The sequence below is a fragment of the Cricetulus griseus genome, chromosome 4 (genome assembly GCF_003668045.3).
Source record: "Cricetulus griseus strain 17A/GY chromosome 4, alternate assembly CriGri-PICRH-1.0, whole genome shotgun sequence".
NCBI lineage: Eukaryota > Metazoa > Chordata > Mammalia > Rodentia > Cricetidae > Cricetulus > Cricetulus griseus.
The window spans coordinates 210,289,851-210,314,771 of NC_048597.1; the positions used below are offsets into that span (position 1 = coordinate 210,289,851).

The 24,921-nt window shown below is 44.8% G+C and overlaps 1 protein-coding gene across 1 annotated transcript in view; it reads right to left on the reverse strand.

The window, feature by feature from the left end:
• Ephb1 (EPH receptor B1) overlaps positions 1-24,921 on the reverse strand; it is a 298,236-nt gene that overhangs the window by 98,349 nt on the left and 174,966 nt on the right. The window contains exon 5 of the mRNA XM_035444232.1: positions 20,125-20,460. Coding sequence (XP_035300123.1) covers positions 20,125-20,460 — 336 coding nt within the window. The remainder of the gene's footprint in view (positions 1-20,124; positions 20,461-24,921) is intronic.

Consider the following 24,921-nt stretch of genomic DNA (forward strand, 5'->3'; position numbering starts at 1 on the left):
AGGAAGAAGGCTTTCCTCCTTTAAGTGATCTTCTCCAGACATTTTTTCAGTGACAAAAAGGCTGGCTGACACAGCCAGTGACTTTAGTATTCTATTCTCACCAATAGGTAGGCTGTCCAAAGCAAAAAGTCAATGAACGACAAGAGATTAACCGCACTGCCAATCAAATGGAATCAGCATACATCTACAGAATGCTATGCCCAAAAGATGCAAACCACACTCTTCTCGGGAGCTTGTGGAACTTTCCCCCGAAGGGGTTACTTTAAAGACACACATCAAGGTACAACAAACACAAAAATACTGAAATATTTGTTTGGAACTTACCAGTTCTCGATGGGAAAAAAACTAGAAATAACTGGCAGGAGAAACAACAGGTATTTCACAAACATGCAGAGATGGAAAAACATACTTTTGAAACACCAATAAGCCATTGAAGAAATCAGAGGAGAAGTTAGAAAAGAAGTCAAAATATCTGAAACACTCCATACTAAGATTACAAATTTTAGTTAAAAATTTAGTAGAGCTACAGAATACAAAATCAGCATACAATAGAGGGAGACAGTACAGGTTTGGAGAGAGGTCTGGCACAGGGGAAATGTTAGGGGATCTACAGGGATGACCCCAACTAAGAATCCAGGCATTGGTGGAAAGAATGCCAATGAGGCCCTTCCCCTGTAATGAGATTGATGTCTACCTTGGTTACCATTCCTAGAGCCTTCATCCAGTAGCTCTTTGAATCAGAAACAGGCACCCACAGCTAAGCACTGAACCATACTCCTGGAATCCAGTTGTGGAGACAGAGGAGGGATGAACAAAGGAGCCAAAACAGTGCTACAGAAACCCACAGAAACAGTTGACCTGACCTACTGAGAGCATGGAGACCCTAGTCATTAAGCTGGGGAAACAGTATTGGACCAAAACAGGCCCTCTGAATGTGGGTACCAGCTAGGAGGCCAAGACAGTCTATGGGACCTCTAACAGTGGAGCCAGTGTTTATCCACAGAGCACAAATGGACTTTGGTAGCTCATTCCCTAAGGAGGGATACTATTGCAGCCCAGATACAGCAAGGAGGGCCTAGGCCCTCCACCAAATGATATGACAGACTTTGAAGGTCCCCTGTGGAGGGCCTCACTATCCCTAGGGAGGAGTTGGGGATGGGTTGGGGGGGTTGGTGGGGAACATGGGAGGATGGGAGGGCGAGGGAATGGGGGGATGGATATGTAAATATGAGTAGTAATTAAATAATTTAAATAAAAACAAAACAAAAAAACAAAATCAGCATACAAAAATCAGTAGATTCTTTAAACACCAGTAATGAATTCACTAAAAAAGAAATCAGGAAAACAATTAGGTTAATAATAACCTCAACAAAATTCTAAAAATAAACCTAACCCAGGAGACTTTGGTAATGAAAACTCTGAAACCCTGAAGAAAGAAATGGAAGAAGATATCAGAGGATGGAAAGACCCCCCCCCCCGCCCCACGTATCCATGAGTCATCAGAATCAATCTGTAATGGAAAACAGCCATATTGCATTCAGTCTGATCCTTACCAAAACTCCAGTGATATTCTTCACAGAACTAGGGAGGAAAAGCCAAACCTTAAAGTTCACAAGGAAGTAAAAAAGATCCCAGATAGCCAAAACCATGCTGAGCAAGAAATGCTGGGAGCATGGAAACACTTCATTTCATATTATACTACAGAGCCATAGTAATAGAACAGCATGGAATGGGCACAAAAATTGACCTGTAAAACAATGAGATAAAAGAAATAACCAGATATAAACCCACACAGCTACAGTGGGAGAAGGCTTACACACAGTTGGTGGGACTATACAATAGTACATCTACTTTGCTAATTCCTCAAGAAACTAAAATCAAAAACTATACAATCCAGATTACCACTCCTGAGTATGTATCTGAAGGAGTCAAAGTCAGTAGATAATATGATGTGTGTACACACACACACACACACACACACACACACACACACACACACACAGAGAGAGAGAAGATAATATGATGTGTACACACACACACACACACACACACACACACACACACACAGAGTAGATAATATGATGTGTGTACACACACACACACACACACACACACACACACACTAATGCACAGAGGAACACTATTCAGCCACAAAGAACAGAATCATGTCATTTGCAGGACAATAGATTGAACTGGCAATCATCATGCTAAGAAAACCAGGTCATATTTGGAAAGACAAGATTCACAGAGAGAATCTCATCTGTGATGCTGAGATCAGTGACATGCAAGAAAACAGAAGTGAAGAGCTGTGGGAGAAGAACAGGACAAGTGTAAAAAGGAAAGAAAAAATGAGAGGGATAATTAGGGAATAAATGTTATCTAAGTATCTTAGGTACATGCACAAATATGTAATGATAAATGCCATTACTTTGTACAATCCTGTGTACTGAATTTTTTAAAGATTAACTCCAATAGTCTGAGGCTAACTGTGGGCTTGATTCTTCATGTCTCAAATCTTCAGAAAACATTCATTCAAAACTCCATATACTTGTTAAATACTATGACATGCCTGCTCTAATCATTGGGGTCAGAGAAAGAGATCATAACCTAGTTTTGGAGGTTCTTGGAGTTCAGTGTGTGTGTGTGGAGGGGGGATTCAGACTATAAAGACACCCACAGGCATGGCAGAGAGAAACAACCAGTATCCCAAGGCATGAATGCTCTTGTTTCTATAGATGGAAAGGGCCACCCCAGCAGCCACCTACTAACCCAGAGATGCAGGAGAAGGGGGTTGTGGTCATCCCGGTCAACATTTCTTGAATTTGTAATGATGACTGTCACAAGTCCTTTGGAAAACTGTGTGTCCCATACAAGGAATTCTAATTGTGATGGAGCTCAGCACATGGGAGGAAGCAACAGAATTTATTTATCTCCCTGGATGGAAGTTAGGTGCAGCTTATAGCCAGGCTCTGCCATCAGCATTTCCTATATTATGGACTTGGTTTAACTTTCCTAAGGGCAAACATCATCCCCCAATCTGATCTTTTATGAGCTATGAAACTGTCAGGCAAGTAGGAAATAAAAATAAGCTCAGGTATTCATTCACCCAAACATCAACTTCTAGAAAAACTAAGGCAGATGAGAAGATTAATTCCAGCAGGCAACCCCTGTGACCCTCCCACCCCCAAACATTGATTTCAACAGTCAGTCCAGGGCAGTCTTTTCTACATAATCCTCAGAGGAATGAATGGTTTTACTGAATGCTAGAATGAATCTGTTTTGCAAGGACACGCAAAGCTTTTGAGTAAATTAAACATTCTACCAAGAGACAGAAATAATGAAAATGAAGAGTTCACAAGATTATTCAAATTTTCAAAAAAGGAGCCTTTTTTTTTTTAAAAAGAAAAGGTAAGAAGAAAGAATTAGTTTGGGGGCTATTTGGAAAGAAAATACTAAAGTCTCAGTAAAGATATTTGGCCTTAAAAGGAGGTGCTCAGAAAAAGTTAAACAGAAAGAAAACTGCCCTGCAGTCCCTCTTGGAAAAATACAGAGGCTAGCCCAACAGGATCATAAAGAGAGCAGTAAGCAAAGAAGGTCTCTTCTGTCCACAATTCAAAAATTTACCAGGGATCAGTATCTATCAGGAGAGACTACCAATCCCACTCACAGAGTTTTTAAGGATGCAAGAATCAGAAAAGAACCTAAAAGCAGTTGTCCAGTGGTTCCAGGATGCAGAAGAAGCAAGGGTAATCGAGAGAAGGCCTTTGTCTCTGTTTTTGCCACTGAAGACTTTAGGAGATCTTACTCCCCAGTTGCTTTAGTGGAAGACAGACGCAAGAGAGGACATTGTATACAATATAGCAAGTACACAGGATGTTCTTGCCTATTCTGACAAGTGGGGTGTAGATAAATTGCAGGTAAGATGGCCCTAAGGCAAGTTGGAAAGGATCACAGTCACAACACAGGACAAGTGCCAGCCCAATATTGGTCACTGGTCAGTGCCAACAGTACTAGAGATGGGTGTCAAGCACAGCAATGACCAGGTTTCCATTTTTACAAAAGGCTCCAAAGAGGGCAATGAAGCTTATGACTCCATGGCATTTGAGATGATGCCATGAATCTATTTCAAAAGTTCATCTCTCCACACATGGACCCTAGAGACCAGATGTGTGGAAGCCTTGATGGTGCCACCTGAATGGTTCGTGCCTTAACCCCCTAATTTAGAAACAGATTCAACCACATTCAAGGTTTGCTTCTTACTCATTTTGTTTCTCTTACTCAATAGAGATATTTCCCCCCAACAGTCATTTCCAATTCCAAAATATAAGAATAAGTAAACGTGCTTTTCTTCTGTGATAATTACTAAGTTCTGATGCATTATCTTTGCTTATTAGAAATTACCTCATAATCTCTTAATTGATTTTGGGTCAAAACAATTCCTTCAAGAGGTTTATCCATAATCCACTTTGGGATCTGACAAAAGATACAAGTTAACTATGTTAATGTACTTTTAAGACATTAAAAATATTTACATGTAATTTTAAAGGACATTCACAGCAAACTGCAAATCCACTCAAAATGAAGCTGTTCTGTTGAAGTATAATGTTTGAAGAAGTTATAAAAATAAGACATTTGGACTTTCTGAAGGTCATCAAGTCTTTTCTAAACAAAAAACAGTGTTGCTAGTATGGCTGCGAGTCCTACCAGGGATGATCATTTTCCAGGCCATCTCTCTCATTTCAGTATGCTGTTGAGTTTCCTCTAACATACTCAGCTTAAGAGGAAGGCTTCCAAGTCTCCTGAAGGGAGAATGGTTTGTTGAGTCTGAAGGAGTTCATACCTGGGTTTTCTCAGAAGACTCATAAAATGAGGATCCTAGCCTCACAATAACCCATGGTGGGCATGGCAGCATCATTTCCTTGACTGTTTCACGGGTGGTGGTCCTCACCATGGCCATTTCTCCCAAGGGGTACTGCTTTCTCAGCCTGAACTATGTAAACCCAAGACCTGCTAACCACTTTTAACTTAAGCACTCCTTTTTGAGCTGTTTCCACCTTGGGGCTGTTAGGATAATGCTGACACTGAGCTGTCAGCTAGAGTTCATGGTGCCAGAGGTGTTATGCAGGTTATTCAAGCTGCAAGGAAAGAAGTGTCACCGATTGTCTTTCCTAGCTGTAGACCCTTTGTGCTAGGGTTGTGACTAGACTGGCAAGATGAGTACACTGGTACAATAGTGGCAAGAATATTTTGGGGGCAACCAAGCATTTTCCAGTTGATATGAGGGTCACTCTACAGATGGGAACACATGTCTGTTATTGCAATGTGGGTCAAAAGCCTATGTATGGGGAGGCCACAGATCATAGGGGGAATGTACTATTGATGTTTTGTGTAGCCAAACTGACTTCTAAGTGTATATGCTTATACCCATAGACTGCTCCTGATCTCAGCATGGGTCATGCAAAACTTCTTTTTGTATAGGGCAACAGTTAATTCAGAGACTCACAACTGGTCAAAATACTGAAGAAAAAAAAATGACCTTCGGAGGCTCAACTCTAAATGGGACTATACCACCACCCTCCAAGGCCCAGAGAACACATAGAAGAGGGCCAGAAATGTTGTAAGAGCTCAAGGGTGGAGAACAATGCTATGCAATGTTGTCATTTGGATGTGGAATGGCCACAGATACAGAATATGCAGGAGGTATAGCTACCTACAAAAGACTCCACACGCACACACACACACCATGGGAGTATGAAAAGGATTCATTGAGAAGAAGGAAAAGGAAGTTAGCAGGAGAGTGGAAAGAAAAGGGAGTAATGGAGAGTGAATATGATCATAATATATCCTATACATACATGAAAGTGTTCTTAAAAGTCATAAAAAAAGAATAATTCAGGGTCAGGTAAAATGGCTCCGTCAATAAAGCACTTGGCTGATAAGCATGAGGAGCTGAGTTTAAGTCCCAGAATCACTCCCCAGCAAATATCCAGGTGTGCTGGTGTACATTTGCAACCCCAGTGCAGGGAGAGCAGAGACAGGTAAATACCTAGGACTTGCTAGATGTCCATCCTGGCCTATCCGACAAGCTCCTGGCCAGCAAGAAACTCTGTCTCCAAAAACAAGGTGGAAAAATCCTGAGGAACAACACCTGAGGTTGTCTTCTGACCTCCACAAGCACCTACATACCACATATACACATATTAACATACACACACACACACACACACACACACACACACACACACACACACACACACACGAATGCAGGCACGCACGCACGCATGCACGCAGATAATGCTTCTGAGAGCATTCGAATACCAGTTTCTGTGTGGCATATGCTAGCATTTTTCTAGAGCGTAAACCTAGGATTGGATTGCTGGAGCATATGGAAATACCAGCCTCATATACTCTGTCTAGAATAGCATTTCCCAGCCCTATCGTCCTTGGATTCAGCTTGCCTTCTTCACAATAGACCACAGCTGTGAAGAAAGGCAGGATAAGGAATAATAAGAAGCCCAGGGCCCCAGCCCAGTACAGCGGGAACTAGCAGGAAGGAAGGGCTGTATCCAGAGCACTACAATGCTACTGAGAGACAGGTTCCTACTCTAGCTTGGCCTCTGCTTACTCTGTGATCTTGAGATAACCCGAGGCCTTAATGTCTTGGAAGTTTGTATTTTTCAGCCATATATCAGGAGTGTTAATCCTCACATTATGAATTTCCCGAATGTTCTGAGGCTGTGCCATGTGTGGTCTACCACTAGTGTCAGGCTGGGTATCTGGCATCCACCTGCAACTCCTCTCTGGGACCAGTGCTGCTCACACATGCAAATCAATTCCTCGCCATAGCTTCTCAAGATAAATGTGAGAAGCACAATCCAATCCAGTGGTGGCCTCGGGTATTTATTGTATAAATACCTTTGAGGCAATAAATATACACGTCAGCCAAGTCACCGTGGAGGTGCTAGGCAAGAATAGGCTTGGAGACAGGGACGGCAAACAAAACTGGGCTAGAGGTGGGAGAGACACATTCCAGAGGAGGACTGACTTCCCCATGAAATGTGAGACCTGGAGTTAGGCTGTTTATTCCAGGAAGTAATTTAGGAAGAAACAAGTGCCTAGTTCCTGAGAATAAGACAACGTGTGACTCTGGGAAAAGGGAGCCATACCCTTTTCACCCAGTGGCGTGATCTGAGTGTCTCTGAGGCTCTACCACAGCCTTTTCACAGACCTTGTTACTCTCCGTATGCTTCACCCTACTGTCCCAGAACTCATATCCCACCTATGAGATTTTACTGTTCGAACTGTTCGACCAGCCTTCCTGAAGCTTGACATTACCCATGTTACCCTGGTTCCTCTGTCTGCTTAATGTTTACAGGTGTGGTAGGCATTAATTGCTGCAGGCTCAGGAATCTGCTTCTCATGTCTAATTGTGACCTGCCTTTGTGACACTGCTGTCCTTTAAAAGCACTGCTCTGTGTGGCTTTGCCCAACTCAAAGCCCTCGCTGTTGATAACAGCATTGGGGAACCAGCAGGCGCCTAACTTCCCAACCACTCTGTTCTCCATTATTGGAGTAAGACCTTTGGGGCAAGAGGTACCGTTTCAGCCACTTCACATTTAACCAGTATCATTAACCATATTTTAGATGCCTGACAATACTTAGCTCTGATTCCAATGGTTGGAGATCCCCTCCAAAGTTCTCAGAGGAAAGGGGCATGGGTGGAAAACGGCCTAGTTCTACTCAACATAGATAGTAGCATTTACATGAGGGTAGGAAAAGGGAAACAGGGCTGTGGATCCTGGGGAGGGAGATAGGAAACAATAAGAATGGGAATTCCAAGGGAGTAGGGAAAAGACTTGTGTATTGTATAGATGATGAAGACCAGGATGCTGAGTCATTCATCTCAGTAAGACACCTAGCTGCTGAAAACCTCTGAAAGTCCCCCTGGAGCCTTGGGGTTAAATTGTGTGAGTTCCTAGAAAGGTGTGAATGACAGAATTAGGAGAGGCCCATTGGGAGTGGCTGGCTATCTTTTCCCTCATGGCAAACACATCTGCAGGGAAAAAGAGAAAAAAGCCCAAACCTATACAGAAATGTCAGCTAAAGAGTCCAGGCCCACTAGTACTGGCAAGATTTGCACCCTGATGACTTGAGTTTCTGGTGGCATTTCTATTCTAGAAAGAAATGCAGCTAAGATGGCCCTGTCTTGAGAACTGGCTCTCTCTCTGTTGATGAAAACTCATCCCATTGCACAAATAGACTTGAATTTTACATTAGGAAGCCTGATTCATTAAATACTTTTGGTGCAGTAACACTTCTGGTCAAAGTAGATTAAACAAATAAGCAATTAGTTTGGAGCCTGGATATGAATACAAAAGCAGAATTAATTATTTCTCTCATTGTTTTTCCTATTGTGAACATTGGCTTCATGTTTTATTCTGGGAGTTAACCCTGGCACTTCCTTTCATTTTCCTTCCTAACCTGGAATTACCTGGGGTCAGAGGATGCCCTGGGTATGCAATCTTACTTCCTCATTGTGTGGGATATAGGTGAGTCAGAGGGTAGGACTCCATGAGAGAAAGTGAAGGCTGACTGAGTGTCTTCATACCACAGGTAAAGAGTCATAGGCTCTTCCTCCCATTATAGGTTTGGTTCCAAGCCAAAGGGGTGTGTGTGTGTGTGTGTGTGTGTGTGTGTGTGTGTGTGTGTGTGTACACATACACCTGGGATCTGTGGATGGCATCTTTTCTAAAAATACGGGTTTAATGCAGAAACCACATTTCTTCTATCATGTCTCATGTATGTGGGAGATATTCTTTATTGAGACCATCTATGTAACTGTGAGAGTTTTTAGAATGTGGTCCCAGATCAGCATCACCAGGGGCCTAGTAATAATGCCAGTGTTTGATTCCCAGCCCTGGGTGAGCCAGGACCTGGGAGAGGTGGGCCTAGTAATCTGGGCTTCAGGACCCTTCCAGACCTTCACGTAAGTCTGATGAGTGCTCAGGTTTGGAAAGTACTTATCTACAAATCTGGAAATCCGAAATGTTAAGCTCTGAGAGGACATCCCGGTCATTCAATTTTCTGTCAACTCTTCGAATTTACAGATTAGAGTGCTGAAGGCAAGAGAGGGAAAGTGACTTCCTTAAGTCCCCAGAAAAGTTAATGCAGAGCCAGAAATAGCCTGGCCTCCTTTCCAGGACTGATGCTAGCTGGTCCTCTGTGCTGTCCCGACACTCAGGAGCTCAGCAATTCCACCGTCCCCCGAGGATGCCTTACACCAGGGTGGGAAGCAGTTAGCTCCTATTACTCACTGTCTTCAGGAACCCTTATGTTCTCAGAGAGACCAGGTGCTCCCTGAAACCCCTTCCATCTAAGTGTGTGCTCCTGAAGGCAGAGGTCAATAACCCTGCCATGCAATGCTTCTTCTGGTGCCCCTGATTGAAATTTCCCCACAGCTTCTCCCTATCAAGGGGACCACAAAGGTGCCTCAGAAAATGAGAATTTACAGTAGAAAATGACATCATATCAGAGCTGTGGGGCCCTGTGGAGTTGTGTGTGTCAGGGTGGGGGTGGGGAGTTACTAGGCAGGAGAGGCTGTCCTCTACAGGTATCTGGGATCTCTGCTAAGATAGGTGAGAACAGGGTCCTCAGAACTATATATGGGTCAGCTGACTTGCTCTGTCCAGCTGCCTCCTGTGGGCCTGTCTGCCTTTCCTGCTGTAAGATGGGTGTAAGCACCTTTGGTCTGATAACTGCTCAAAGAAAGTTTCACCAGGAAGTTCCATCTGGGTGGGGCTGGCAGGCTCTGGAGGCAACAAAAGATACATTACAGTGGGTTGTATGTCTTAGTTATTCTCTCCCTAACTCTTACCCAGACACATTCAGCAGAGCCCCCACAGTGGCTGGAACCCCTCTGCCACCATCCTGAGGCTGACACCACTGCACTGTCCTCCCCTAGGCCTGGAGTTCCGAGTCTTTTTGTCTGATGGCCCAGAACCTCTCCTCACCAGAGTGGTTCACTGGCAGCTGGTTGCCCTCCTGCAACACACATTTTAAGTTTTTCCTCGAGTTCCACAATCCCCCTCAATCCTGGCCCTCCAGTAACACACTGTAAGTTCCTCCTTGCATTCCCCCTCAACCCTGGCTCTACCGCCTCTCCAAGGAGCACATTCCCATTGCCCTTCCAAAATGGCCACTCAGAAACCAGGGAAGTCTCCAGCTCCCACCAGCTCCCCTGACAGCCTTCTCCTATGCCCCATGTGAAGGAAAAGCTCTCCTCAGAAGCACCTCAGTCACACACCTCTCTCCAGCGTTGGCACTTTGTGATTTTATGCCTCAGAGGCAGGAAGTGGGGTGTGTCCTTCCTGCCTCTCACCACCTCTCTCTCAGCATGTCCTGCGCCCTCTGCAGGAGCACCACATGTCTGGACCACCACTGGCCAGGCCGTGAGACAGCCCTGCACTTCTGCCCTTCACACCGTAGCTTCCCTATCCATGGCTGCTTCTTGCCCTCCAACACACGCCTTGCCCTCCAGAGAATGATGAGTAACTCACTTTTCATCCCCTCAGCTCCACATCTCTCCCACAGTTACACCATTTTCAAAATTATACTCCGAGCACCGTACTTCCCCAGCACCTTCTTCGATGAGGCGTTGTAACTTCTCCCAGCTTCATCTGCCCCTGGAGGTCCCATTTCCTCCCTCAAAGTCAGCCTCCTCTGATTCATATTGCTCACTATCCCACTTAAGTTCTGTCTTCCCAGTAATGTAATCCAAGGTACTCATGCCCTCAGGCATGGGTGTCTTTCTCCTTCCACACCAGACAACGGTCAAAACTCATCCAGTTATAGGTCCATGGTCCCCCTGCCGTGTCTGATCTCCAGAAGGTACCCTGCTGGAAAGGCAACAAGGCATGGGGGGGGGGGTGACTTTGTAAACATGTGATTATCAGCTTCAAATGAGCTCTCAACATGTTCTAGGAACCAGGCGTTCTCTGGTAGTTCCGTCTCCCATCCTCTGTAATTGTTCATCAGATTTATTCCACGCCCCTCAACTCTTCAGCCCCAATACTGTGCCCTCTGCTCTTGGTGAGCAAACTTATTTCCCACATCACAGAGAAAATGGAAGCCTGAATATCCAACTGCATAAACAACACTTTGAATAGGCACTCAAATCGCTACATGCAGGACTGAAGCGATCTTCTAGATGCTGTTCCCAAAGGCTTCTGCAAGCCCCTGGGATATCTCCTGGCTGGTTTCTAGCCGTTGTCTCAGTCTCCTGCTTTGCTTTCTTTGTTCTCAATGTTAGCTGCCTGCAAGACCCCTCAAGGAAAGCTGCTCATTAAGTCAGATTACATTCTCCTCTCAAGGACCTGCAGCCCCACGAGCACACAGTTTCAGGGCTTCTTCAGCTTCTGCAGGCAACGCTGGGCTCACTGTAACCCCTGAGAGCTCCCCTAGCCCTATTAACTGAGACATCTCATCACCAAGCCTCAAGCCTACCTCAGACCTCACAACGTTCTTCACACAGAGACCCTCACCTTGCTGTCCCCATGTTTAATCTCAGCCCTCATCCCTGCCTACCACGTGAGGAAACAGACACCAAGAGAACTTTACTGTCCAATCTCCACCTAGCTTCTTCCTTTACAAGCATCCCTCCCCTTACACAAATCCCACCCTGCAAAGGACAGAGCCACTGGCTTATGAGGCAGTGTCTGTGGATATGATCTTAGGCCGCTCAGGAGGTGGTAGCTGAAGACACAGTGCTGAGGTACAGAAGTTGCCTGGAGGAATGAGATCCAGTACTTTTCCTTCAGGATCCACCAGGAGAAACGTGACCTTAATGCATGTGTGGGTACATGCTCACTCTCTGTCTCTGCCTGCCTGTCTGTCTGTCTGTCTGTCTGTCTGTCTGTCTGTCTGTCTCTCTCTCTCTCTCTCTCTCTCTCTCTCTCTCTCTCTCTCTCTCACACACACACACACACACACCTTATTGCCCATCTAAGGACTCACTGTGTCATCCATATGGCTAGCAATGTTTAAGGAAAGATAAAGCTACTCTAGGATTTTTCCATGGGGGAGACACATCACAGGAAGCATAGCTAGGCCCTTACTCTGTCCTTATGTCCTGGAAGAAGAGAAAGAAGAACAATAAGAGAAAGAAGGAAGTGCATGCTTTAAAATGTTAGGGTTCAATGCTATAGCTACCATCCCACAGTTAAGCAGACACTGATTCCACGGCCTGGGGTGCTGGCAGGGTCAGTCCTCTCTCCCCTATGAAATATTTGTGGTCCAGCATTGCCTTTATTTACCCAGAACATTTGCTGTGCCTTTCCCCCTATCTTTCACATCCGCTCTGAGAAGATGTTAATTTTCTGAAATTAAACACTTAGCTTGATTACTGTTTTGTTAATTGCTGCATTCAAAAACCCCTCATGCTCCTGCCTGTTTAACATGGATGGCGCTGTGAAAATGACAGGCAGGGAGCTGGGATGCAGGTGGACAGACAACAGCACTGGAATGGCATCCCAGCCAGCCACCACTGTGCCTGCCTGCCAGAGGTTCCTTGCCAGTGGAGAGCAAGGAGAGCAGGCCAGGTCATAGCAAAGTGGCTCCCACAGGGCTACTTTGAGGGGACATAGTACATGAGAAGTCCCATGCCTCATGAGTACTTGGAGTGGTTATGGGCTTAATTCCAATCTAGTCCCAGAATGAAATGCAAGATGGAGAAACCACTGAGAAAACTGAAGCTAAATCATTTGTTGATCCTGGAAATGGATTTCAGAACACTGAGACATTCATTATTAATTTATTTATTAGCTTTTGTAGAATGCTTTCTGTGGTTTAAGCATCTGGCTAGACACAGGCTTCCTGAGTCAATACGATAGTTTCAGGGGGGTACTCTTCTGGAAGGTGGCTCATGGAGGGGCTTGCCAATGGAATGTTGCAAGGATTTGAATGTGAATGCCCCCCATAGGCTTATATATTTGAATCTTTGGTCCCTGGTTGGTGAAACTGTTGAGAAGGATGAGCAGGTGTGGCCTAGTTGGAGGAGTTGTGTCACTGGGGGATGGGCTTTGAGGTTTCAAAAGCCCACACCATTCCCAGTTAGGTCCCTCTGCCTCCAGTTTGTAGATCAGGATGCAAGCTCTCAGTATAGCTCTACTGCATTTCCTGCCTGCCTGCCTGCCTGCCTGCCTGCCTGTCTGCTGTCATGTTCCCTGCCATGATGGTCATGGAGTCCAACCTTCTGGAACTCTAAGGCCCCAATAAACTCTTCTATAAGTCACCTTAGTCATGGTATCTCTTCATAGCAATAGAAAAGTAAGACAGAAGTTAGGCGGACAACCATTAGGGCCCCTTTCCACCCTTCTACTCTTTGCCAAGACCACAGTGCCAATAATGGTTATTTCATCATCTAACTTAGGTCTCTTCTGCATCTGCGGAGTATACCAACCTCCTGTGGACCGATTAGGAACTCCCCACCATCTCATTGTCAGCAGCCCCATTGTCATCTCACAAGCACAGACTCATGGTACTTGATCCAAGATGGAGTACGATAAACAAACGAGTCCCCAGTTTCCCGGAGACACTCTAGTCATTTTAGCAGTGATGCAGCAGAAACCCATTCTCAGATCTCAGCATCACTAGCTATAACTCAGTCCCAGAAATAAAGATCTCCACAACCCAATCTTTGTGTAGCCTAACCACATGAAGATCAAGCTAGTCTAGATTTTTTAACAGTAAACTGTTGCATCTAACACAGTCACTGGAGAGCAACTGACACCAGAAACTGAATTGCTCTCTAGAATTTGCAAGTGTTTATATACTAAGTCTCAATCAAGGAGTGGGGCTCAGACCCTCAAGTTACAGCAGAATCGCCAGTCCACTTACGGTTGTGGTGGGCCTCTCAGCCTAGTCTCAGTGGGGGCTGTGGACTAAGACAAATTCCATGAAGCTTGTTTTCTTCCCTGCTATGTCCATGGTGTCTGGACAATGTATGACTGACAGAGGATGTCAATGAATATTTGTTAAGAAATTAAATGAAGGAGACTGTGCAAACGTTGAGCCAGCACCTGCTAAGCTGTCACAAAGATTATATTAAGTGATCGTATTCCCCAAGTTCAAGTGTTCACATAGGCCAAGCATTCCCCTTGGAAGAACAGCTGCATCTCTTTTTGCTCCTCTGAGTGGATCGTGGCTCTCAGAATCATCCTAAGCATCAATTCTCTAAGTCATTTTGGGAGCCACAGTGGAGGAAGATGCCTGGTCATCTGGCTGATCTGAAGTGGTCTTATGATGTCACCTGTAGACTTCCAAGACACATTCTAATTGCCCCTCTGCAGCCAAACACATGCACTAATTGCTATCTGTGGGAATAAAGCTCTCCAGCACAAATCTGAAAGGCTCGCTGTGCCTAGGACTCTGTAGCTCTTTCCCAAGGAAGCTGATGGTAGATGAGAAAGCCAAGTTTTCCTCAAGAGCTCTCCATGCAGAGGAAAACAAAACCCCAAAGCTGTAGATGGCTGACACCCACAACCCAGGGCATCAGCAGTGCCATGAGCTGACCTCAGCCCCAATGACAACATGCCAGTGCCTACCCATGCTCTTTCTGAAGTCAAGGCCTTTCTAAGGCCACCTGCAGGTTTATTCTCAATGGTGGGACTTAAGAAACAATCTGAACCTGCCTGGTGTTAGCAATGAGAAAACAGCAAAGAAATGAACTATGAAATTGAATTAAGAACAGCGAAAATTTCATTTCCTTAAGTTTTTTTTAAATAACTTTTCTTTATTTACTTCTTTCAAGGTTTTCTTTAAAGTCATTCCAGTCTTTTTAAAGCCTCGGCTCCATCTTTTCCCCGCTCTAGAGCAATTCTCACCCACTCTTTTCCAATGAGACCAGCCTTTAAAAAACGAATGGGCTCCAGCATATGGGATCTTAACACGCTACATTTTTACAGGCGGCGTATAATATTGTTTTAATATTTAATTTTGAGATTTACATAATATCTTTCCTCCAAAGAGCTCGATATATTGCAATATCGTAAATTCCTTTTCATATTCAAAGATTATTCTTTATGCATGCAAATACTATATTTAACCAAGGAATAATGCAAATTAGGTGATGGATTCAGAGGCATTGATGTTCTAGGTAATTCTTTTGTAGGAAGAGCAGTGCTTCTGAGTGACTTTAATTGCCTAAGAACTTCAAAAATGCCTTAAAAATGGACAAACTGTAGGAGCTTATGACTATTAACAGAAACAGCATAGTTATTTTAGACAACACTAAGTAATAGATTGTGTCTGTGTTGTGGACATGATGGATGGAATTGCACACATAGGGGCCCAGCAGGCCATACATGAACTGTATGTAATAGAAATGTCACCCGTAAATCCAGCTGATAGAATCATCCAAGAAAGGGAGGCAGTGGTGCTACTCACACACACAGTTTTTTTTTTTAAAAAAGGCAGAGGGTGCCTCTGAGAGGAGGACCTCCCTGAGCCAGGTACTGGGCACCACTGAGTCCTACCCTTGTCATTATTCATTGATTCAGACTTGGTCCCCCTCCTTTCTGGTACCTATTCCAATCCACACAACATGGACAGATGGATATAGATAGCATCAATGCTAAACAAGACTCAGGAGCTTTAGAAGAAAACATCTGAAGAAGGAAAGTCCGGCAATTTGCTCAGGACATATTCCCAGAGATGATGCTAGTCTCCCAGCCCCTACCAGAATATAGAGGGATTTTCTATCTTCTGTCTCATTTGCTTGTCGCTGTAGTACCAGGAAGCAGGTTATCAGGTTTTCATTTCACAGGTGAGAAATGAGGGATGTTGACAGTTAAATGAATTTTTGAGAATCATGTGAGGAGCAGAGAGGGGATCCAACCCAGGACTCTCTGTGTGAGTCCAGGAGGTGAGGAAGATGCCTGCCCTGGGGAAAATGAGGCTCAACAGGACAGCACCTCATGCTAAGGCTTGGATAAATCAGATTTGCCCTTAGAATGAGAGGCTAGCAGCCACAGCCAGCAGGCCAAATCCAGAATTGGATTTGTTTGGCTCTCAAGTACTTAAAATTTTCTAATCAGTTGTCAACATTTTAAAGCCATATTTCTGGCTTATAAAATCAGGCAGTGCTGGGCATAGCACTTGCTGGAACAGGGTGGTGGCTATATGTATGTCCTGCAGTTCTCTGCAGTCCCCACCTGTCCCCATTGCCTTTCACCTAGCCCAGATCATTTCCCTCCATTATTATCTGGCCTTCTGGCCTTTGAGTTTGTTCTCTTTGGCTTGGATAATCTCAAATCAGGCCTCTGTGTGATTCATCTCCCAATTCTGAAGATCTCTGGGGGCTGCTTTCCCTGATTCTGATGCTCTGAGGATAGCCAGCAGATAGACATGTGAAGTTTGTCATTCATTTAATTCTCTCTGATGGTCAGATGATCCAGCCATCAGAATGAAATGAGGCCAGGTGCCAGAGAATGACTGTGGGAGTTCATGGTGATAACAGCCTCACTGCAGATGGTTTGGCCACAGTAACAGGGAAAGTTTTGCCTGGCTCAGCCTGTTTTAAACTCACAGCAGCTGTATTCAGTGTGAGGATACATCCCTCCAGCCCTCAGGTAAATCTGAGCTTGCATAATTCATGATGAACCCTGACCAAAGATGATGGACATTTTTTTGACAGCTAAAGTGGTCTGGCTACATGGCAATAGCTTGGAGAGAGTTTATAGGTTATATGCGCCCCCGTAATGCAATTTTTGATAGGTTCGAGGATAAAATGGTCACAAACCTGAGTCTGAAATTTGGGAACACTATTTTCTGGTGGTTAGATGGTGAGAAAATTCAAAAGCACTCCAAACCTGTCTGCAAAGAGCTTGCTGGGGTGGACACACTGGAGGTGCTCACAAGTAGCAAAATGTCTTTGGCCTTGACTGTATCCTGGGAGATGGTCCTCTCATGAGATTACTCAAGGGAACCAAGGACCTGGGATATCATGATTAGGAGTGTGATAGAAGAGTTTGAATCACAGGTGGACCCAAGTTACGGTCAATTATGAGTAAAGAACTATGGGTGTCATGTCCAATGGCACATAAGAGGATTGCAAAATTCCATCCCGTGGGGACCAGAAAGCTCTACTGTTATGAACTATTAAATGGGGAAAACACAGGAACCATATATTTTTAGTATGGGATGTAGGAAGGCTGAAACCAAGATGTGAGATCATGGTAACTCTCTACACACTCTTCCATCTTAGATTCTCCAAATCCCTGAAAGCCTCTGCTTCAGGGTAATTATTGAGTAATTGTGAGGATTAAATGAGGCTACACATTCCATAATTCTTTGTGAATGTAAAAGAAACGCACACATGAGGTATCCATGGTAACATTTACTGTTTCCCCATGAGGATCCACCCAATAATGCCCCAATAGTCCACAGCTCAAGTAGTTCATGGCTCAAGTAATACTTACAGGTTGACCTGATGACTGATTTCAGGACTTCTATTGGTCAGATTTTTTGGCCTGCCATCTACTTTTAGGACAGTGGTGGCCACAGACACTTACATGGATCACACTGTAAAGCTGGGGGCAGGGGGAGGGCAGTGGGGAAAGGCTAATGTGCCCATCTCAAACACTGGGTGAGCTCAGTGGTGTCCCAGGAAGGTTAGACATGTCATGACTGAAGGTTACATACAGGCCCACCCACGTCATTCCTGACACTGAGTTTTCAGAATGCCTACTATTTGGTCTCCTGCCCATGGTAAGAGCCATAGCTTTTGTTCACATTTCTAAATTGTTCTTGCAAAGGCATGGGGTCAAGTGTTCATTTTGGTCATTCCTACCTTTAAAAAGACAGTGCCGTTAGCTGAAGATTGCTTACACTCGTGTACACAGTCACCAAATAGACACTCTTCCTTAAAGTCGCACAGCACACAGACTAGAAACCACTTGATACTTGCTTTTAGGAACCACATACTACCAAGAAGCTAGTGCACCATTCTCCTGCCAATCGTGAAGTTTGTGCTTTCGAAGTTTCAGAATTATCAAAGAATAATTCCATATCGGAAGGTTATAATGAAGTATAAGACGGGGGGGGGTAGGAATAAAGGATCTGTGGGAGAATAAAGGGCGTGAGAAATGTGTTTGCACAGGAACAACTGAGTGAGGATAAAAAATAAATATTTTGAATGTTGCTAATGCAGAGCCTCTTTTAGGAGCCCTGGTCCCCCTGCTCCACTGAAGCCCAGGAAGGTGCAGATGGCAAGACAAGCAGATGGGCAGGTTCGGGAATAGCAGGGGAAGGGAAGGGAGGGGAAGAAATAAAAGCAAACTGATGTAAATGGCAGGTTTATTCACACATGCTTAGAGAGAGAGAAAAGACAGCCAAGCCCAGAGTAACATGACAGCCTGGCAGGATTGTTATTCCCAGAAGCTGGGACACAAAAATAATTCAGCCAGTTTCCTGCCTTAACTCTCCAAGGGAAATACTTGCTAACAAAGACTGCCCATGTTACATGCTCAACATAACGCAGAAAATGCCATTCTATTTTCTTGGATAAGACAGACTGTCACAACCTTTGTCTCCATGGCACCAGGCTGTGGTCACCAGCAGGAAGCTTCTCCACTTCCTCTCTTACTTTCTCACCATACACCTATGCATACAAACACGTGACCATGCACATACATACAAACACACCACATGAACACACCACACACACACACACACACACACCAGCACAGCCATCTGGACAGCTATGCTTTCCCATAACACTTTTTTTTTTTCTTCTCAGTTCTGACAGCGTTAACCCAAGAATCATCTGCTATCAAAAATGTCTGGTACTAAAAGGGGTGGAACAAGTTTTAGGATGGGACGTGAAAGAGTAGGAAAGGATGGACTAAAAAAAAAAAGGAGGTCAAGAAGAGAGATACACAACAGGAAAGAAAGCAAAGAAGGATGCTTAGTTTCTGCTACTCTGTTAGCAAGTTATCTTTATGGACCGTTTTATTAAAAATCTATAATAAGATCATAGTCCACTGTTGATGGCCCCTGTCACCTATTGATGTGATATTCGCTTGCTCTCTGACTCTTGCTCCCTCACACAGGGGACAGCATTTCTCTCTATTTAATTACTTATTATTTACTGGCAGTGTATAGTACACTATGCTTAGAACACAGCACCTTACAACTCTGTGCTTTAGGTCAGTGTCTTGTAAATTCTTCCATTAATGAGTTTCATGGGATGAACAATTGTAGCTAAGTATCACTGTATCTCTCACGGTATCCAATCCACAGTATGGTATAGAGTGGGTGCTAAATAACCATCTCTTAATAATAAATGAGTAAATAAAAGAGTTAGTGCATGAATGGACTGGCTAAACAGATTTAAAATGAAATGGATTGCTCTAAGAGTTGTAAAAAGCAATAATGGGGAAAGATGGGAAGAGTAAAAAATAAAACACAGAGACAGAAAGATGTGTTCTGATCCACGCTCGCTGCAGAGCTAGCTACTCAGGGTCCTAGGCACCTTCCATTATTGTCTACGTAGGACTCTGTAGCATGTACCTGGGAAGGCTGCACTCTGAAGAAAGGAGAGTCTAATTGAAAACGAAGTTTCTTTCATTGGGTGTTCCGGTTCTCTCCCAAAGATTTGTAATGCTCCCACCATTCATTCCTCTATCTACTGACCCACGCCCTTTCTATCTGTATACGCATCTGACTCACCCATCCATTCACTCATGCATTCATTCTCTTTCCATCCATGAATCCATACACCCATCTATATAACCATCATCCTTCCATCCATTTGTCCAGTAGCACTTATTAAGGCCTGGCTGGATGTAGAGTAGTATCAGGCACTGCTCCAGGTTAGATACACATATTTGTTCTGATGCTGGATACAAGAAAATTGCCTAGTTTCCAGTTCACTCTTGAGGTTGAAAGATGACATCAGTTTCGTCCACAGTCACGAGCATCAATCATCTAACACCTTTACTCCTATCTGGAGGCCTGAAGACAGGTTGACGGGATGGGCATGACTTTGGCTATGACCCTACATAGAGATGGTGAATGAAAAGCCAACCACACACACACAGACATATACACAAAAACCTCCAGACTCACCAGCCTGGTTTGTGGTGATGTTGACGGAGACATGTTGTGGGGGGAAGGGACTCTTGCTAGAGACTCCATTGATGGCCTGGATATCAAAGGTGTAGGGGGTGTGGGCCCATAGGCTACTGATGGAGACACGACACTCAGTCAGGCCCAGCTGCCTGGGTACAAACTCCACATTGTCGTCACAGCGGGAGCAGCTCCGGCGGTCTGCTCGGCACTTCTTGCAGATGATGTTGTAGGTCACATCATCCCGCCCACCGGTCTCTCTTGGAGGGTGCCACTCCAGAATGATAGATGTCTCATTGACTATGGAGATGACATTTCGGGGGCCTGATGGGACACCTGCAGGGAGACAAAGAAAGGTCCAGTGAGGTTGAGAAGACATCTCCTTGCTCAGCAACTCTCTAGGCTGCCTTTGGTGCCTGCCCAGCCTCAACCTCATCATAGCTCTCTATTCCTCAACCCCAAAGCTTCATGCTCAGATCCATCATAGAGGTAAAATAAGGTAGACAAAGATGACAACCTGTCCCCTTCCCATTATTCCTACTCTGACTTGCTTTCTTTTGATCAGGTGTGCCAAAGGAGAGAACAATTTTAGAGATGTGATTTCAAGTATTTTTATTTTTAGGACCAAGCCCCCATCCTCCATGAACATTTATAGTTAATATGCATGGATCTAAGGCAGTTACTGAATTTCTTACCTTTTCTTCTTTGGAATATAGCTCAACCCTCCCCAAGGCCCTGCAGATTCTGGAATCCTACACAAGTTTCTATATGTCTTACTACCCTTGGGCATGTGCATGGTTCAGGGCTGTGTCTCTACAGAACAGGCTGTCAGAGCAGCTAGAGGGATGAGTAGTCACTCTGCGCCAGATTGATAACTGCAGACAAGAGGCATCACTGGGGGCGGGGGTCGTAACGCTACCATCTTTGACCCAGTGACACAAGAAAGCATAAGCCTGTGTTTTGGAGCAGCCAGCTAGCTACTTGATATGCATGACTTATTTAGCAGACCCTCCCTCCAAGGAATCCTACCAGGGAGATGCAGCAATCCTCTCAAATATTTAGGGAGACTGAAGCTAACAAAGGAACCTAGCTATTGGTCACAGGAACCAAAGTCAAAGTGGATGTCCAGACCTGCCTATTCCAAAGCTCACATTCCTCAGCAGAGACCTGCTCTGTAGTGCCTGCTTCCCCCAGACCAAGCAGCCTCACTAGTATGCTCATGGCTATTCATGATTCAAAAAGTGGAAATGCCTTGCTACATAACTCTGCAAAACTTGTGCCCTGTAGGAAAGCAAAATGTTGCTGAATTGATGGCCACAATGTCAACATTTTCAGATTATGTTGGAGAACCTCCTTCGTACCAAACAGGATTGATCATAGCCTCAAGTTTCCAAGCCTGAGCCTTGCATATTGTCAATGTTCAACGGATGGAAATGAATCCTGCCCGGAAGCCCCCCTTCTGAACAGCAGGTCGGCTGGTGCAGCCGTTCCCGGTAGCAATGCATTCAGAATCCACACACGTGACCATCACCAGCTGAACGAAGACATGTGTAAAGTGGTTCATGCTGGAGACAGGAATCAATTGCCAACACACAAAATGAGGGAATAACAACAAGGTCGGAGGGCACCGGGGAAGGATTCTGTGTTGAATCAGTCAACAGCAAGCAGCTAGAGCAGAAAGCAAATATTAAACCAGATTCTATTAAAACATGAAAGAAAATCAGTACTGTACTATATAAAGCCCATTAGGCTTGAGCTAAAGCATGGCATTCATGCACACTTGTGACAGGGCTGAATTCATGAAGCATTTTTACTGAAGCCTTGGAAATAGTGTTCAGGAATTCTCCACCCATCTCTCCAGGGATACACATCCATTCTCTTCAAGCCAGCACAGAGCGAGTACGGGGAGAGCAGCCAGCCCTGTCTCAGATGTACCTTACTAATCCAGGACAGCCTTGCTGCACTGTGCAGTCTGTGAAAGCCCATTTTGGCCCATGCATGTCTTGAACATCTTTGTTTGCTTCAGGTCAGAGAGACTCGGCCCACAAGCTCCCATTGGTCAATGCCACTATTGCTTGCCCCACTTTTACAGCGGACAGACTTGCCTCAGCCACAAGCCTCTCCTGCACTCAATAAATACATCCTCTGAGTGAGTGCTCTGTGTCTGGTGCGGAGTAAATCTCTTCAAAGGATGTTCCATTGGAGCATCCCCTGGGGTTCCAAGGCTATCTTTCAGAAAGCAGCCTTGGGTAAAAAGGCTGAGGCTTGATCAAGAGAGTAATGGTCTAGCCTTTGCACTTTTTAGACCCTTTCTCCTTTAGAGCTCTCTTCTGTTTAAACTTCAACTTCATACCATCCTCTGACTCCAGTTTCCAAGTGCCAACTTGCAGAAGTTTTCATTTTTGCAAGACAAACACTACCCAGGCATCACTGCACCTTGTTCTAGCTGAGCTTTTCCAGAGTGACTGTCCCTCCTTTCTCTGTGCACAGTCACCTGCTGCGCAGTTACTTCCCTACTCCTCCTATGACTGTGGTTTCTTTCTCCTTGGTTTGACAAATTTAGGGACTACAACTCAGACCACGACTACAACACAACTCAGTCCCTGTGTTCCCTGACACCCCTGTTTAGACACTCACCAGGCCCTAGGAATCATATCTGCATCCTCCAAAACATGGGTCCTGTTTGTGATCTATCAGGGCCACATCCTCACTTCCTTTTCCCTATCTCTCAACAACTTCAGAACAGCCCAGGCCTCATCAATTCACCTGCCTCGCTAAAGGACCTCCCAATCCTCCTGCATTTCTTCTGCACATCTCCCTCATCCACTCCCTTCCACCACAGTGTAAAACCCAAAATGCACACAGGGCCATCACCTTCCTCTGTTCGAAATACCGTGCCTTCAAGTTACCCAGAATTGTCACTCTGCTTTCCATGCGACATAAGTCACTTTCCTAGGGTCTTCTTCTGAGGATCCCATCTCCTTTGACTATTTACCTTGGCCTCTCATGATGCAGCCTTTTGGAAATTTCCTACAATTTCCTGTGTCCCCTATGTTATTTGCCCTCCCAAGACTTTACACAATGTTCTATGTTCTCCCTATGGTTCTTTCTCCTCCAACCTATTTCATGAACTCCAGTGCATCCTTAGAGACCCAGGGTCTACTCCTTGAGGAACTGTCCCCAACCTCTGTCAGTCATACAGTCCCTTCCTGATCTACCATAGATTCATTTTTAGACACTTAACAAAGATTGTACCACTGCATAGTGAAAGTGTCTCTGTGCCATCCTCACCACACTGTGGCATCTTGATGAGGAGGTACCTGGCTTGTCTGAAATAGCGAAGACCACATAGCACTTTGCCTGTCCTTTGCCAATACCCAAAATCATGCACTGTCTTCTTACCTGGCTTTCCTTTTTGCTTTCTATGTGTATGACTGAAGGTCTCATATGTCCACCTCCTCTAGTGAGATGGGATAGCTTTCTTTGGGCAGATGAAAGGATCTCAGGTAGACCTTGACCTCAGCAGCAGTCAAGACCTCCTGAAGTAGCCATAAGTAGCAGAGACTTTGATGAAATAAAGTAGGGAATGAAGCAATGTCTCTGACAGTCATCTCTCATCCACATCTGGGACAGCTTGATAGACCCACCTTAGTGGATGCTACTTCTCATTGTTCCAAGCTGCCCAGAAAGGATGTCCTCAAGAAGGGACTTTCCCCCACATTTATTAGGAACAATTTAATGTGAAATATGGCTGTTCCATGTGTGCTTTTCACAGTGATCATCCCCACAAGTCATGAGGAGGGCAGGAGGAGGGCATGGTTTTTGAGTCCAGGAATGAATAAACCTCATCATTTTCTTCTAAGTAACCTTTACTAGACACCTGAGAATGGAGCACAGAGATCTAGGAGAAGGCAGCATGCCTGATATAAATCCTCCCCCACCTTCCACACTGGTGGGGTATGTCTTGGTTATTTCACAGATTTGGTACCAGTACATTCTTATAGAGATGGATCAAGTCCCAGCCATAAGAGTGACTGGGAATCCATTCATTATTCATTTACTCATTCATTCTTTCACTACTATAACAAAAAGTCTCTGGACTTTTCCAGCCACTTAGGAGGCAGAAAGAAATAAGAAACAAAGCAGGCAGACTTTTTCTCTGATGGAACTTGTACTTAGCTCTGGAGATGGAAATCGGACAGAATAAACGTAAACCTGGGGATAAACGGGATGGCTTCAGATAAGAATAAGTGTTGTGAGTTAAAACAGCCTGGGCCTCAGATCCCCAGGACAATGTTGAGCTTTGTCCCTTATTCCCAGGAGGTCTGCTCTGGGCCAGGCAAGCTAGTGCTTCACGGCTTGGGGTAAAAGAAGAATTATCCCAGGTGTCTGGGCTCCTGCATCTTAATGAGACAAGCACATTTCTGAAGACAGGCTGCCCAGGCTCTCATGCCTGGATGAAGAGATCAACCAGAGCAGGTCTAGATCCATGCATAAATCTCACTAGAGGAAGGTGCTAGGACCACTTTCTAACCATTTGGGTGTTTCTCCTGGATTGGGGACCTATGCATTTCCAGGACTATTCATTTAGAATATAAGCTTCCAGCAACATCCCCAGGAAGGAGACCTAAATGTTATAAATGGGAACAGAGAGGGAGGTCAAAAGATAGGAAGAAAATCTGCTACCCCCATCAGCAAAAGTCCCCATCGACTGCCTGGCCAGGCTCAGCAACACAGTCTCCTTGTCTGAGCTTCCCGCTCTCATGGCTGCTCCCTCGTTTTTCTTAATTACATACA